The sequence below is a fragment of the Lutjanus erythropterus genome, chromosome 20 (genome assembly GCF_056507025.1).
Source record: "Lutjanus erythropterus isolate fLutEry1 chromosome 20, fLutEry1.hap2, whole genome shotgun sequence".
Taxonomy (NCBI): Eukaryota; Metazoa; Chordata; class Actinopteri; order Lutjaniformes; family Lutjanidae; genus Lutjanus; species Lutjanus erythropterus.
The window spans coordinates 17,377,496-17,393,010 of NC_139336.1; the positions used below are offsets into that span (position 1 = coordinate 17,377,496).

Genomic DNA, 15,515 nt, shown 5'->3' on the forward strand with positions numbered 1-15,515 from the left:
AGGCAAATATACTTCACCTCGCCTTGTAGTTGATGGACACTTCCGTTCATACTGCCATTGTTGTATGATGTCAGACAGCGGCTTCTTTGTGGAGCTCATGACGTTCCATTGGACTTTCTTCCAGTATGAGGTTGGAAATTTTTGAGTTTGGAGTTGTCTAGAACAGCTTTAATTTGAACTTTTGAACAGCTGGTGCAACCATCTCCTGATCATAAAATATCCCTCAGTTGTTGTTTTATCAGTGTACTTTTGTAACTTGTGCTCATATTAGATGCAGTCAGAAGAGGCTGGATCATTTCCGCAGTAGATCCTCAGCTCTTTTCCAGGAAACAGCTTGACGAATGAGGGCCAATTCCCCTATTTACGATTGTACTCTGGAATAATTGTAAGTAGGAGCCTCTGTTAACACCTCTTAACTCTCCTTTGTACTTCCTGTAGGCGAATATCAATCACAAAGTGTAAATATTGATCTGCTGTAGACTGTTGGACATTCTTGTGGTGCAAATCATTTCTCATAAGTCACTGTCATTTCCATAGCTGTACCTTTAATCTGTAGACAGAAAAAAAACAAGCAATACACTCTTACTAGTGCCAAAACACACCAGCCCAGTGGATTGTCAGTGATGTTGTTTCATTTCCAGTTGCTTTCTTGAGGAAATTCCCAGCATGGATTTACTGTAGGTGCATGAGTTAACAAACACACAGTAGAGTGCTTCAGTACTTACTAGATCTCTTAACTCCCTGTTCATGTTTTTATAGCTATAGAGTTTGTAGGTTTTCAAAATTTTCTGACACTGAAATTTAAAGTGTGTGGAATTGCTTGGTATATGCAGTGCAGTAGTATGTCTTCCAGTGAAGTTTGTTCAGTTGCACAAACATAAGCCACCTTGTGGCTGTTTCAGGTATTTCAATGTGTGTCAGGTATATTTTGATAGACTGGTGGTTAGATAAGAAAGAGAAAAGATAAGAAAAATGTGTTATCGCCATTTGTGAAATAGAGATTTTTTTATGTACTGCAATAATGTGAAGCCTGTGAAAGTATGATCCACCCAGCGTCATTTCCTCAACCTCTGAATGCTTCCTTTAATGCCCAGTGACAATCAAAGTCTGTCAATAAAGACTTAACATATTCACCTGTCTTCTTCCTGTCACAGTGAACAGCACATATTATTTTCAAGTAAATGTGAGGACTTCCTGATAAGTTCTTAGATTTGACTCATGTCACACCTTCACCCTGCCAGTAATGATCATTTTATTGAAGTGTTTGATGGTTTTATGACTTTTGCAGAAGGATCCTCATGATGTTGCTCATTGCCAGTGCATTCTGGGAAAGGTGATCGAAGGTATGTCCATACATGCACTGATATCCTGTGGGATGGCAAAGAGTTAGACAGATTTGACCTTGATATTAAAGGGATAGCTCAGATTACTTGAAATGGGGTCGTATGACACACTTAAAGATAATCAGTGTATTACCAATTGGAGATGGCGTTCACGCCCTCAGCTGTAGGAAGCTACTCAATGTACTGCTGTGGGCGTGGTCATCAACAGGCACATAAAAAAAAAGTGTACACTATTTTGAGAATATTTTTGCTGCTTCACAGCCTTTTCTAACAGGAAACCACTCTTGTATAAGCCAAATATCACTCTCACCACACCAACCAGACTCCATTGGCAACATCAGTAATATTACCTTCCAGAACACAGGAATTTCTGATCTATCACGGCCTTAATCTGTTGTTATTATGTGATTTTGGTGAATCCGAATAAATCTTTTCAAACACACAAATCATTTAGCTAACTAACTGATCAAGGCGGTGGTAGACCAGCAACTCCTGTGATCTGCAAGAAAATATAAATTTTTTTCACTGAAGTGTGGTTGGTTTGAAGAGAGCACTGTTTGTCTTTTATAAAAGTGATTTCCAGTTAGAAAAGGCTGTCTGACAGCCAGATAAAGCTGTGAAAATATTCTAAATGTAGCGTACGCTTCAACTGATAATGATGTTTTTAATTTGGCCTTTTTTAAATGGTTAAAATATGTGTTGCTTCTGACTTAGTCCACAGCAGTACATTACGTAGCCCCACACCGTTACTCCTGCTGCCTCCCACCACCATCTACTTTAGGTAATACAGTGACTAACTCAATAAGCTCCTCATACAACCTTACTTCAAATAATCCAATCTGTCCCTTTAAACACCGGCAGAGTGATTAATTTCCATCAGTAACTTTTGTAAAATAGCTGATGACAAGGCTCTGTAAAGTGAAATGTGTTGCTAACACTGACACTACCTGGGATGTGTCCTGTGAATGACAGCTCCATGCCCCTCTTTGATGGATAGATTGTGGGCATGGAGTTACTGTTCTGTTCTTTTGCCTGGGACATCTTGGAAAGTGGGATCACCTCTCAGCTGCTTCCCAAACTGGATCAGTGCCTGGTTGGTCACGATGGGGTAACCTTTGCCAAATAGGTAGCGAGATTTTGGCACATGGCCTGTAAAACCTGTAGAAAGATATCCCTCAGTGAGCTCTTGGAGTATTTTAGGAAATCTCTGGCATGGTATACAAAAGATAAAAAGTATAAAAGCTACCATCAGTATTGTTTATAATAACCATATGTGAAACATTAACGGGATCATTAAAAGTGACAAAATCAACAATTTCCTCAGTTCTATACACCATTTCAATCTATTTTAGCTCATTGTTGGTTTTACTGTCTGCACAGTTGCATTTACAGCCACAGCAAGCTGCTGTTTTCAGCAAAAACTCTCTAAAAATCTGTGTGCTACCTGCCCATCAAATTAACAATACCTTGTGAGTAAACCTGAATATCTAGCAGCTAAAGACCAAAATATTTTTCTCAGTCAGGAATCGCATATTTGACACTTGGTATCTGTCAAGAGACAAGAGGTATGACAACAATGGGATGATACTACTGCTCTGTGTTTGGTGGATGTCTTTACTGCTAATTGTTTAATAAAATATTAGCCATAACTTTTTTGCTATGTGCGAGACTTGTCTATGTTGAAAAGAAAACAAATTTTTTTAGATGGTTAAAAGATGTTGCCTTGATCTCACAGCAACACTTACTCAACTTGCTCAATTGATATTGGAGCACAGAGCGAAAAGACGTGGGTCAACCAGCAGTTCCCCTCAGCTCTGCGGAGCGTTTCAGCATTTTTTTTTAGCTATCTGATTTGTTTTTCTGACTCACAGCTTTTGATTGAAGGCCAAAACTGAAACTGAAAGCTAATATCTGCTGATTGTGTTAACAGGCAATTGTTTGCTAATAAGTTTGCTACATGAAGTTAAAGGTTATTATATTGTGTTCACAGCCTGTTTGCTAACAAAAACAAAACAAATAAAAAAATGCAGATATGAGGTCAAATGCATTCTACTGGAAACAACTGCTAGAAGTTCTCTTTGTGGTACCTGAGATTAAGTACTTCTGCGGGTCATCGTCATCCAAGAAATATGGTCTCCCAGGGGGGATGTAGGGCGTCAAGGGCTTGTAGATGAACACTTCGTTGGAGACTGCTGTCAAAGGGGGTTTTGGTCTCTAGATTAAAAGATAATAGAGAACCAAAACATGTGTGAGACAGACACAATATGAGCTCTATGAGCCTTAACAGGAAATTTATAAAGGCAACAAAGATTCTACATAACAATATATAATACCAATAAACAATATAATAAATCTATTCCAGTAAAAATATTTTTGTAACATTGTGCAAGAGATTGAAAATTTGAAGAAATAAATTATATTGCTTCCCCTTATTTGTCTGGACAGGTAAATTAATGTGAATCTCAGAGACATAATTGGTTAATCTGTGGTCGATCCCTCTGCAAACCTGATCAGTTCTACCTCTCAGTCTTTTGTTTAGGCTGGATTACATTACAGTGAACTGACACTGAAGTTCCACCATGGATTATTAAACAAGAGTGAACCTATTCACAGGTGCCATGTCAACGTGTGTGTGTGTGTGTGCAACAGAGTGAAAGAGAGAACATGTGTGTGAGGGTTACTTCAAACTGTTGGTGGGCGTTTTTGACAACAGCTGGCAGGACTGTTGATTGCTGCTGGACCCTCGAACGCCCTTCCTGGTAAAACTCAGACAGTGCCTTGTGGCATGTATCAGAGTAGCAGCAGCCAATGAAGTGCTGACTTCTTGGAATGAAGCCTAAAACAGCAACAAGCAATATTAAAAGCACTGGTTCATCCAAATGTCTAGTGGTATCTATACATGAAGTTTTAGTTCTGGCTTTAGGTCTCTGTGATCTCTGCTTCTCCTCCAGCACAGTGAAGGTGGATAGATTTTGTTCCCTGGTGGCTGTATTAAAGAAACTTACTAACACGCAGATCATATCTTAACTGGTAACCATAGTAATTAGGGGTAGGACCTGATTTAGGAAAAAAGCCATTACAATTCCTAAATCATGTTCGTATTCTAACTGAAAATCGTAAATGTATATTACATGAGATAAAAAAAAAAAAAAAAAAATTTAAATAAACTCTTCCTAACTGTAAGATAAATGTTAGGCTGTCCTACTTTCCACTTTTCCACCTGTAGTAGTTGCAACTAGCTAACTGTAGTGTTCACTAAGATTAGCTAACATTAGCTAGCTAACATGTTCACTAACAGTAGCTAACAGTCATATTCACGAACAGTAGTGTTCACAAACAGTAGCTAACAGTAGTGTTCACTAAAAGTAGCTAATAGCAGTGTTCACAAACAGTAGCTAATGATAGCGTTCACTAAGAGTAGCGAACAGTTTTCACAAACAGTAGCTAATGATAGCATTCACTAAGAGTAGCTAAGAGTGCAGTGATGTCTATGGATTATCCACAGTAAGCCTACTAACTTCGTTTTTTTTTTTTTTTGAATGATAGTCCTTGATCCACAGAGCAACTAAAACCAAAACAATCTGAATGGCCAGAAGAAAGTGAGAAAATATGTGACCCTTTAAAATGCTCTGTAAAAATGTGCATGTTTCATAGGGTTTAAAAACATGTTTTATTTTGAAATCACCACTACAAACACTGCTACAGACATGACTGTTTGCTGTGTGTTATCTTGATTTTCAACACTGTTCCACTCAACTGGTCGTTTATATTTAATTATTTAGCAAGTGGACACAGATTATTTTCATGTTCTCATGGTCTCATGTTGTTGTGCCATACATACTCATATATTTAAAGGCTTATTGGTAGATTTTAGTTATAACTGACAAATGCTGCTGATTGGCATTTAGGTATTTCGTATCATAATTAACAGCTTGCAAATTTAAATGTTAACAAATTGTGTATTAGTGTTTTTACCCAATATGGAATACTTTTCCTTGAGGTGTTCAGTTACACTGTGACCCCTCTGTGATAGTGTATGATACCTACCTGTGTATCCTGATATCACCGTCTTCAAGTTACTGTCAGGGATGCTGCTCGGTGTCAGAGCAGTGTTTGACTCTGCGGATGGGAGGCGACCTGTGTGGAGGACCAGGCGACTGGAGTGTTTCACCTCAGGACTGGTCAGCAGGTCGGCCGTAAGCTTGCTGTAGGACTTCCCCATATTGTACTTCAGCTGTGGACAATATCCTGTGTACCTGAAAACAAGAGGGAGCCTGGGGTCAACACGAACTGCAGCATGTAGACTAACTCATTAGCAGCTTTTGAGCTGGAAACAATAAAATATCTTTAAGCAACACCTTACAACAAGGATACAAATCATATACTTAATTCTACATGATATGTAATTTAGTGCCAGTGGGTAAAAAAACCCCAGCTGTAATGTTTTTTGTCATAAAAATAGACCAACCAAAGATAATTTGAAGAAATTTTTAACCAAAGTTTTTTAGGGTAAACTTTAAGGATCTTTACCTAAAAGCAACACCATACCATAATGTAAGGAATCAGTTTAAATGTATGCCTCGTATAAGTATTTTAATAAGTTTATTTGTGTGGATGTTACCCTCAGGAAACACTGAACCTCTGTGAGCCATATTTGGCTCACTGCTAATAAAATATTCAATAATCAGTGCATTTTACAACCTATCTTATCCTTGTTGAAGAGTATGTAAACCTAAATACACAGTACCAAAATGTCACGTGAGATTCCACAGTTTTCCATTACGCAATTATTAAATATCAACGTACATTAAACGATGAGAAATTAAACTGTACTCATCTGTTAATGTGAATCCATTTTTCTCCAGATTGCAAAATGATAAAATAAATGACATTTTCAGACCATTTTTGTCTCATACTTGAGAATGAAAGTGTAAAAATTGCCAAGGGGCCAAAGGGCCAAAATTGCGTATGTTACCTAGAGGCAACACCATATGACAGAGGATTAAGTCATGCTTCACTAATGCATGACTCACAATGATTTAACGCATGAATTAGTGCAGGAGGTATCATCATGATCCTGTTGTTCACCACTAACCAGTGATCATGTTACAATAACTTTATGTGATTAGTTAGTTCACACTTCATACATCACCAGTGAAGGAATTCAGTTATGTCATACATTATCTAAATCCACTTCAGTTATATAAGTTTATATTTTACACCCATGAATTTGGTCAGCCTCTCTGAAACCATAACAGTGCCTGTTCTCATAGAAACGTGAAGCTTTGTTTTTAATCAAACGGGTCATCAGATGCAAACGTTATAATAAATACAGTTAAATAAACGTTCACGATACTGAAATCCACATAACTTGATGCATATAAAGTCACTGTGACTTTATCATTTTTTTAGTGGTTAACATTAATTCATGCATTAAAATCATGCAGTAGTATATGATTTGTACCCTTATTATAAAGTGTTAGTATCATTTAGTTAAATTTTTATGACTTCAACAGATTGAGAAAACAATCATTGAATGTTGAAGGGAAATGCAAATTTCCTGAGCCTATTTTGATTACATTAAGTACATTATTAAGTACATATTTTTGTATGGACACCATAACACATTTGTGCAAACCAGCACTGAGTAAAAGCTTAACTTTTATCACTTATTTATGCTGTAGTTACCTCGAACTGTAATTTTGGGGACAAACTATCAACAACCCATTGATCAGCACTACTCTGATCCAACCCTAATCAATTAAATGAAGAAATAAAGTAGCATTATTTTAATTTGAGTATTTTTACCGGATTATGTTTATGTTTTTATTCATATTTGACATGTTTGTGTCTCTTTGACAGAAGTATGGAACCCACACCGACATTAAACTCTGTGCAGTCATGCTACACACATTACTTTATCTTCGATATTAAAATGATATTTTACCGTATGTGGTGTCAGGATGCGTGTACTCACCCCGGTATATAATGTGGATCAGGTGTCACCAGGACTTTGCTGAATTTAGGGGCGTATTTCTCCATATTGCTCGAGTTGCAGGCTGCAGCAGGTCGTCTTGTTATGATCGCGGTGTTTGTCGGTTGCTACAGAGAATTAAACCCAAACACACTGATGGAGCTCAGTGACATCTGAACTGACGTGAGCACCGAAACTATTCTACAAGGACAAAAATATGAGGTAGTAATATGAGGAGGTATTGTTGTCTAAAGTGACTTTTTAATAAGATTCTTGAGATATGCTCAATACCGACCTCTAGTGGCTCAGTATGAAGGAATATTAACAGTGACAGTATACTGTAGAGGGTTTTTAAGAAATACTCAGCTCAAGTAGAAACACTGATAAAAAATAAGCAAGTGAAAAAATAAAGAAATAAACAAAATAAAAGTATATTAGTTCAAGTCCCTTTAAGCAATTCATCTAATTTACTAAAGTGGTGTTTTAGTTTAAAATTTTAGTTTTAGTTTGCCAAAGTAATAAACACAAAATGACAAAGATTAGAGAAAACAAATACAGAAAACCCAGTGAACTTATTTAAAGCCTTTATCTAAATACTGTTAAAATTGTATGTATGTATGTGTTCCCTTGTATGATCTCAAGGGAAATGGCTGTGTAAGTGAATGTGCAAATATTTATAAGCAGTAACTTTACTAGTAGAGATATTACAAGTGGTCAATGATATGTGTATACTAAACTTCAGGCAATTTAGAGTTACCAATTAACCAATTATGCTGCATGTTTTTGAACTGTGGGAGGAAGCCAGAGCACCTGGAGAGAACCCACGCGGACACGATGAGAACATGCGCTCTCTGCACAGAAAGGTCCTGCACCCCCAGCTCGCTAGCTGGGGGATTTGAACACAGGACTTTCTTTCTGTGAGGTGCTAGTGCTAACCACCGCACCACCGTGCCGCCCAAGACCTTTTGGGGGTCTTAAACATACTCAAAAGCTTGGCAAATTTGGCACATTTGCCAGTCGTGGTGAAAATTTACATGTAATAGTGTTTTCAGAAATGAACATGGCCAAATGGCTTGGCCTGAACACATCTGCATGACAATATTACATCATAGTCACCAGCTGGCAAAGGGAAATGGCATGTTTTAGGTTTACCGTAGCCAACTCAAAGATGGTCTGATGAGTCTTAAGACCTAGAATCTAGGAATCTTGGAAGCTAAGTTTGTTTATCTGTGGCATCTTTCAGTGCAGGTGACCCTCAGTTGATTAACATGTCACAGGTATCCCACAAATTCAGAATATGTGGAAGCTACAAAAACACTGATTGTTAAATACGGAGATGGAAGTAACGCATTACAAATGCTCAAAGTCTGTACTTTTACTCATACTGAAGTATTTGTTATAAGATGTAATCTACTTAGTTACTTTTAAACCCATAGTTGAGTACTGAATGCAATTTGAATCAACATCCAACCCTGCATTTTAGTAGCCGATCAGGTGATCTGATCACAAATAGACCAATGAAAACCAGGACACAATCTCAATGTCAAAATCTTGTCAATTGAAAAATAGGTCCAAACATGTTTTTGCATGTTTAGACCTATTTTTCAACTAGTGGTCAATCTGGCAATCATTTTTCCACTAATAAATTAGTTGTTTGGCCCACAAAATATCATGAAATATCATGATTAATGATTAATTGATTGCTAGTACTTTCAATTCAGTTCAGGGAATCGCACAAAAATTGTAACCCTAATTTGGATGGGTGACGGTGAAATCATTTGTTAAAAGTACCTAATACTCTGAGTAGTTTTTGAAATGAATACTTTGTATTTTTACTTAAGTATTAAGTACACCAGTACTTTTACTTGTAACTGAGTAATATTTTAGTAATGTAAGAGTACTTGTACTTGAGTACAGATTTTCAGAACTCTTTCCACCACTGGTTACATATCTTTTCCTCAAAGATCTCAAGGGAAATGGCTGTGTAAGTGAATGTGCAAATATTTATAAGCAGTAACTTTACTAGTAGAGATATTACAAGTGGTCAATGATATGTGTATATTAAACTTCAGGCAATTTAGAGTTACCAATTAACCAATTATGCTGCATGTTTTTGAACTGTGGGAGGAAGCCAGAGCACCTGGAGAGAACCCACGCGGACACGATGAGAACATGCACTCTCTGCACAGAAAGGTCCTGCACCCCCAGCTCGCTAGCTGGGGGATTTGAACGCAGGACTTTCTTTCTGTGAGGTGCTAGTGCTAACCACCGCACCACCGTGCCACCCAAGACCTTTTGGGAGTCTTAAACATACTCAAAAGCTTGGCAAATTTGGCACATTTGCCAGTCGTGGTGAAAATTTACATGTAATAGTGTTTTCAGAAATGAACATGGCCAAATGGCTTGGCCTGAACACATCTGCATGACAATATTACATCATAGTCACCAGCTGGCAAAGGGAAATGGCATGTTTTATGTTTACCGTAGCCAACTCAAAGATGGTCTGATGAGTCTTAAGACCTAGAATCTAGGAATCTTGGAAGCTAAGTTTGTTTATCTGTGTCATCTTTCAGTGCAGGTGACTCTCAGTTGATTAACATGTCACAGGTATCCCACAAATTCAGAATATGTGGAAGCTACAAAAACACTGATTGTTAAATACGGAGGTGGAAGTAACGCATTACAAATGCTCAAAGTCTGTACTTTTACTCATACTGAAGTATTCGTTATAAGATGTAATCTACTTAGTTACTTTTAAATCCATAGTTGAGTACTGAATGCAATTTGAATCAACATCCAACCCTGCATTTTAGTAGCCAATCAGGTGATCTGATCACAAATAGACCAATGAAAACCAGGACACAATCTCAATGTCAAAATCTTGTCAATTGAAAAATAGGTCCAAACATGTTTTTGCATGTTTAGACCTATTTTTCAACTAGTGGTCAATCTGGCAATCATTTTTCCACTAATAAATTAGTTGTTTGGCCCACAAAATATCATGAAATATCATGATTAATGATTAATCGATTGCTAGTACTTTCAATTCAGTTCAGGGAATCGCACAAAAATTGTAACCCTAGTTTGGATAGGTGACGGTGAAATCATTTGTTAAAAGTAACTAATACTCTGAGTAGTTTTTGAAATGAATACTTTGTATTTTTACTTAAGTATTTAAGTACACCAGTACTTTTACTTGTAACTGAGTAATATTTTAGTAATGTAAGAGTACTTGTACTTGAGTACAGATTTTCAGAACTCTTTCCACCACTGGTTACATATCTTTTCCTCAAAGATCTCAAGGGAAATGGCTTGATAAGTGAATGTGCAAATATTTTTAAGCAGTAACTTTACTAGTAGAGATATTACAAGTGGTCAATGATATGTGTATACTAAACTTTAGGCAATTTAGAGTTACCAATTAACCAATTATGCTGCATGTTTTTGAACTGTGGGAGGAAGCCAGAGCACCTGGAGAGAACCCACGCGGACACGATGAGAACATGCGCTCTCTGCACAGAAAGGTCCTGCACCCCCAGCTCGCTAGCTGGGGGATTTGAACGCAGGACTTTCTTTCTGTGAGGTGCTAGTGCTAACCACCGCACCACCGTGCCGCCCAAGACCTTTTGGGAGTCTTAAACACACTCAAAAGCTTGGCAAATTTGGCACATTTGCCAGTCGTGGTGAAAATTTACATGTAATAGTGTTTTCAGAAATAAACATGGCCAAATGGCTTGGCCTGAACACATCTGCATGACAATATTACATCATAGTCACCAGCTGGCAAAGGGAAATGGCATGTTTTAGGTTTACCGTAGCCAACTCAAAGATGGTCTGATGAGTCTTAAGACCTAGAATCTAGGAATCTTGGAAGCTAAGTTTGTTTATCTGTGGCATCTTTTGTGAGTGAAGACGGGCATCTAATTTGTGTGCCCTGACAATGGAGCCCAACAAGGGGTAGATGAGGGACAGGGTTTGATTTGTCTGTAGACTGACACTGGAAATTGGACGATGTAATTGGAAAGCATGCATGCCCTGACTCGTGCTCAGACTCCTGATTGTCCTTTGACGTGTCATCAGGTGGCTTGGGCTTTTTTGAAATTGGTGGCAAGGGGGTGTGCTTCGATAGTTGCCAGGCCTTCAACTTAAGCTTCCTTTCGTCATTCATCAGCATAGTTATTTGCGCTTGCTGTTTTTTAACCCTATCCTCATATGCCATGACTACTGCCTGTAACGCTTTCACCTTTTCAGTTAGTTCTCTCTTATCCCATCGACACTGTTGCAACTTTTGTATTGAGATTTTCAGCAAGTGAACAGTTTGATTATCCTGCTCTTCATTCTCCTTGTCGTTTTCATCCTGTTTTTGATGGTGCTGTTTGTGTGACCTAGGGTGATGGCGTTGATTACCTTCTTTGCTTCTCTCCTGAGATTCCTTTTGTTCTGAATTATGATTAGCGATGTTTTGCGCCACTGTCTTCTCTGTCGTGGAATTCTCATTCTTGAGCTGTTTCTTGTGTTGCCTGAGCAACAGGTCTTGGTCAGTTAGCTTGTTTTGTAGCGTGACCCTCTCAGCGTCCTGGCGGTTGATCACCTGTTGCTGCTGCATTACCTGGTTCTTGATCTGCACGAGCTCTTTGTTCAACTGCTCCTTCTCTGCTGCCAACTTGGATGTTACTTTCTGTGCCAACATCTTGTCCTTTTCAGCAGAAAGTTTGTAGCTATTATGTGTGCTTTTAATTTCTGTCAGCTGCTGTCTGAGTCGTTCAACTTGGTTTTTAAGAGACTGATGTTTCTTTCTTATCTTGATCAGCTGCAAGTTCCTTTTTTTTAATTCGGTACTCTGTTCAGTTTTTGTTTTCTGAAGTTCATCAATAGTTTTGTTTTTCAGATTAATTTCTTTGCACAGGTTTATGGAATTTTCATATAAAGTTTGTCTTTCATGCTCAGTTTGTTTCTTCTCTTCTATTGTCATTTGTAGTTGCTTATCGTAGGTAAAGAGCGCTCTGTTAAGAGATAGTATTTGTCTATCTCTTTCCTTATGGATAATACTTTCCTGGCTTTGGATGTCTTGTAATTTCCATTTCTCGTTGGTGCATTTGTTCAATTCATCTTCCAACTTCTGTACCAGCCTACACTGCTTCTCTGTCTCTGCATTGTGTTTTTCTATTTCTGAAAGAGCTGAGTTCTTACTTATCTCCAACTCCTTCATCTTGTTTGACTGGTTCATCATGTCTGATTTCAATTTCTCAATCATCTCATTCAAATACCATATCTCCCTTTCCAACGTCTGTATTGTGGTCTTTTTAATATCAACTTGACGTTTGAGATTTGTAATCTCACCAGAACTTTCTGTATTTTTATTTCTGAGGCGCTCACATATGTCTTTAAAAGGGAGTAGTGACTGAACTTTTGTTTCTAAAGACCGAATTTCATTTTTGTTTTCTGTCAAAGAGTCTGATGCCTTAGTGTATAATTTGTCCTTCTCAATTAACTGCGCTGTGATGTCTTCTACTGTTTTTTCTAAAGACTTATTTTTGGCTGCCAGTGTTTGCAGATTGCATTTCAGTCTCTCACTCATTGAGATCAGCTCTTTGTTCTTCTGAATTGTTTCATTTTGATTATACAAACGCTTCTCTGTGTCTTCTCTCAGCTTCGTCTCCGATGAGCATTTGGCTTCCAATTCCTGGCATTTCTTGGTGAGATTCATAATGACCTTCTCTGAAGCTGTCTTCTCACTAGACCTCTGGATGTGTTCTTTTCCAAGGTCAGTTTTGAACTGGATTAGCTTGCTTTCCAATTCCTGGCATTTCTGGGTGAGTACATGCTCTCTCTTCTTCTGTTCACTTTCTTCTGCGTCTGCTTGTCTTCGGCGAGATTCAGCCTGAACATGGACCATGAGTTCGTTTTTCAGCTTTCTGTTCTTTGTCATTAGCTGATCAATCATCCTCATGCTGTTAGGGTCCATCATTTCACAAGACTGCCTTGTGGCCATTTTGACAATTTATTATCACCACCTAAATCAAATTACTCAAAGTGTATTAGTCTATTGTCTGTATATGTGTCTGTCTGTCTATCTAATCTTGTTATCCCTACCCGTTACACTTTAGTCTACATTCAATTCAACAGGCTGTATTAGAACGTAGTATGGCTGTTCAGTTCACAGCTTACTGAAATACAATGGCAACCTGTGTACTGTGATGTCATCAGAGTGTGTGACATCATCAAAGAACATTTTTGCGTTCTTATAAATAAAGCATTCTAAAAAAAAAAAAAAAAAAAAATTCTGATGGGTCCATTACAACATTCTAAGCTTCTTCTTCTTCTTCTTCTTCTTCTTCTTCTTCTTCTTCTTCTTTTTTTTTTTTCTTAAATTCCAAATGGCAAACCATTGCAATGAATAGCAGATCATTGCTGTGGGTGCAGCTCCGGTCATAGACTGTGAAGGAGGAATAAAATCACGTTTAAATGAATGAAAATGAATTAATTATTAATTAATTAATTAATTGAATTAATATTTTGTGTAAACTTGTTTTTTAAGTAGTAAGGTGTGTAATAAGGTGTTCATGTACACTGCATCGTATATATATATATATATATATATATATATATATATATATATATATACATATATATGTATGTGTATATATGTATATATAGATGCATATGTGTGTGTGTGTATATATATGTACATCTGCTGAATTTAGGTCTGTGGTAATTTCTTTAAGGTGTGTTACAATGTAAAATAACCTCTTAAAAATTACAATTTATTTATCACTCTAATATTTTGACCGACTTAAACTTTAAATTTAAATTATTATTATTTTTTTTAAATCAGTGAATAATCCTTACTATTCCTTATTATGCACTCATGTTATAACTACATTTTTAGCAGTCCATTCTAATATGTATTTCCTACCTACCAGAATTACTTTATTCCTAATCACATTTATAGTATATTTTTACACTTTATTATTTCCCAGTGTTTAATGTTAAAATAATATGATTCATTGGTATAATGTCATAGATATAAATGACTGCCTTACCATTACTGCCTGGACACAAAAATACTGATATCTGCACTGGCTACCTTTGAGATAACTTGAACACAGTATTTGTAGCTCAGTTTTTGTGTCAAAAAAAAAAAAAGGGTTCCTGAAAGCTGTAAGTGTGTTACACTTAGAAATATACTCCTAAGTGTTCCACACTTGGCAGTAGCCCACCATACTGCATTGTGTGAAATATTTCAACCTTTTTATGTCCCTTGACATGTTTCTGTCCACTGACTTCCATTAAAACCACAAATCTTTGATGCCCTTCAAAAAGACCTTAGAGTGAGTTTTATGAAGTCTAATCCTATCAAATCATATTTGGGTAGTTTTATTGGCATCCAGACAAAAGCATGTAATATAATTGAATTAAGTATTAAGTATCTTATTAATTAAGTGTGGATAATTGTCGTTTGACACTTTATATCCTCTTTTTGGATAAAGAAGGCAATGTACCCCCTTATGATGTTGTAGCAATTCTCCACCACTTGAGGGCAGACCAGGGCAAAAAAAGGGGCCAGAATCTGATCCGGAAAATTGAAAATAACACTGGAATACTGGTTTTCAGGTGTGTGCACTCACAGACACACAGAATAACTGAGTGGATCTCATTCTTCATACACAATTATAAAGGCACAGTTTTGGAGAAAAGTGCACATTTAGAACAAACTATAAGAAATACTGCAGTTAGTAATAGTCACATATTTCTATTTATTTCTACTCTTTATATTATGTAAATCTGCAATCAAATAACATAACACTGTTCCTTCCTTGGACCACTTTTGATAGATACTGACCACTGCAGACCGGGAACACCCCACAAGAGCTGTAGTTTTGGAGATGTTCTGATTCAGTCGTCTAGCCATCACAGTTTGGCCCTTGTCAAACTCACTCAAATCCTTACGCTTGCCCATTTTTCCTTCTTCTAACTCAACAACTTTGAGGACAAAATGTTCACTTGCTGCCTAATATATCCCACCCACTGACAGGTGCCATGATGAAGAGATAATCAGTGTTATTCACTTCACCTGTCAGTGGTCGTAATGTTATCCTGATCGGTGTATATAGTTGTACTGTTACACTGCATGGAGAGAGGAGCAAGATGATAGACTAAGTGTAGGTAGTTTAGCATGTGTATGGCTGATTATACTG

The 15,515-nt window shown here is 37.3% G+C and overlaps 2 protein-coding genes across 2 annotated transcripts; both read right to left on the reverse strand.

Annotated features, from left to right (window-relative positions):
• Positions 1 to 6: 6 nt before the first annotated feature.
• Positions 7 to 7,436, reverse strand: cimip2b (ciliary microtubule inner protein 2B). Its single transcript, XM_084746107.1, is given in 7 exon segments — positions 7 to 1,368; positions 2,291 to 2,373; positions 2,375 to 2,501; positions 3,431 to 3,557; positions 4,025 to 4,179; positions 5,391 to 5,599; positions 7,321 to 7,436. Coding segments are annotated over 7 exon segments (861 nt in total). The 5' UTR covers positions 7,386 to 7,436; the 3' UTR covers positions 7 to 1,273.
• Positions 7,437 to 10,860: 3,424 nt separating this feature from the next.
• LOC146308322 (uncharacterized) lies at positions 10,861 to 13,592 on the reverse strand. Its single transcript, XM_084746642.1, has 3 exons — positions 12,942 to 13,592; positions 11,725 to 12,137; positions 10,861 to 10,940 (listed from the first exon to the last, which is right to left on the reverse strand). Exons 1-3 carry the CDS (start codon positions 13,307 to 13,309, stop codon positions 10,861 to 10,863), a joined length of 861 nt encoding a protein of 286 aa, XP_084602768.1. The 5' UTR covers positions 13,310 to 13,592.
• Positions 13,593 to 15,515: the final 1,923 nt, after the last annotated feature.

Coding starts and splice junctions, on each gene's coding strand:
- LOC146308322 (XM_084746642.1), bottom strand. CDS start 13,309: ATGGCCACAAGGCAGTCTTGTGAAATGATGGACCCTAACAGCATGAGG. Junction 12,138..12,941: donor GAAGACACAGAGAAGCGTTT/GTATAATCAAAA, acceptor ATTAAAAAAAAG/GAACTTGCAGCTGATCAAGA. Junction 10,941..11,724: donor TCAGGAGAGAAGCAAAGAAG/GTAATCAACGCC, acceptor GACTCCCAAAAG/GTCTTGGGCGGCACGGTGGT.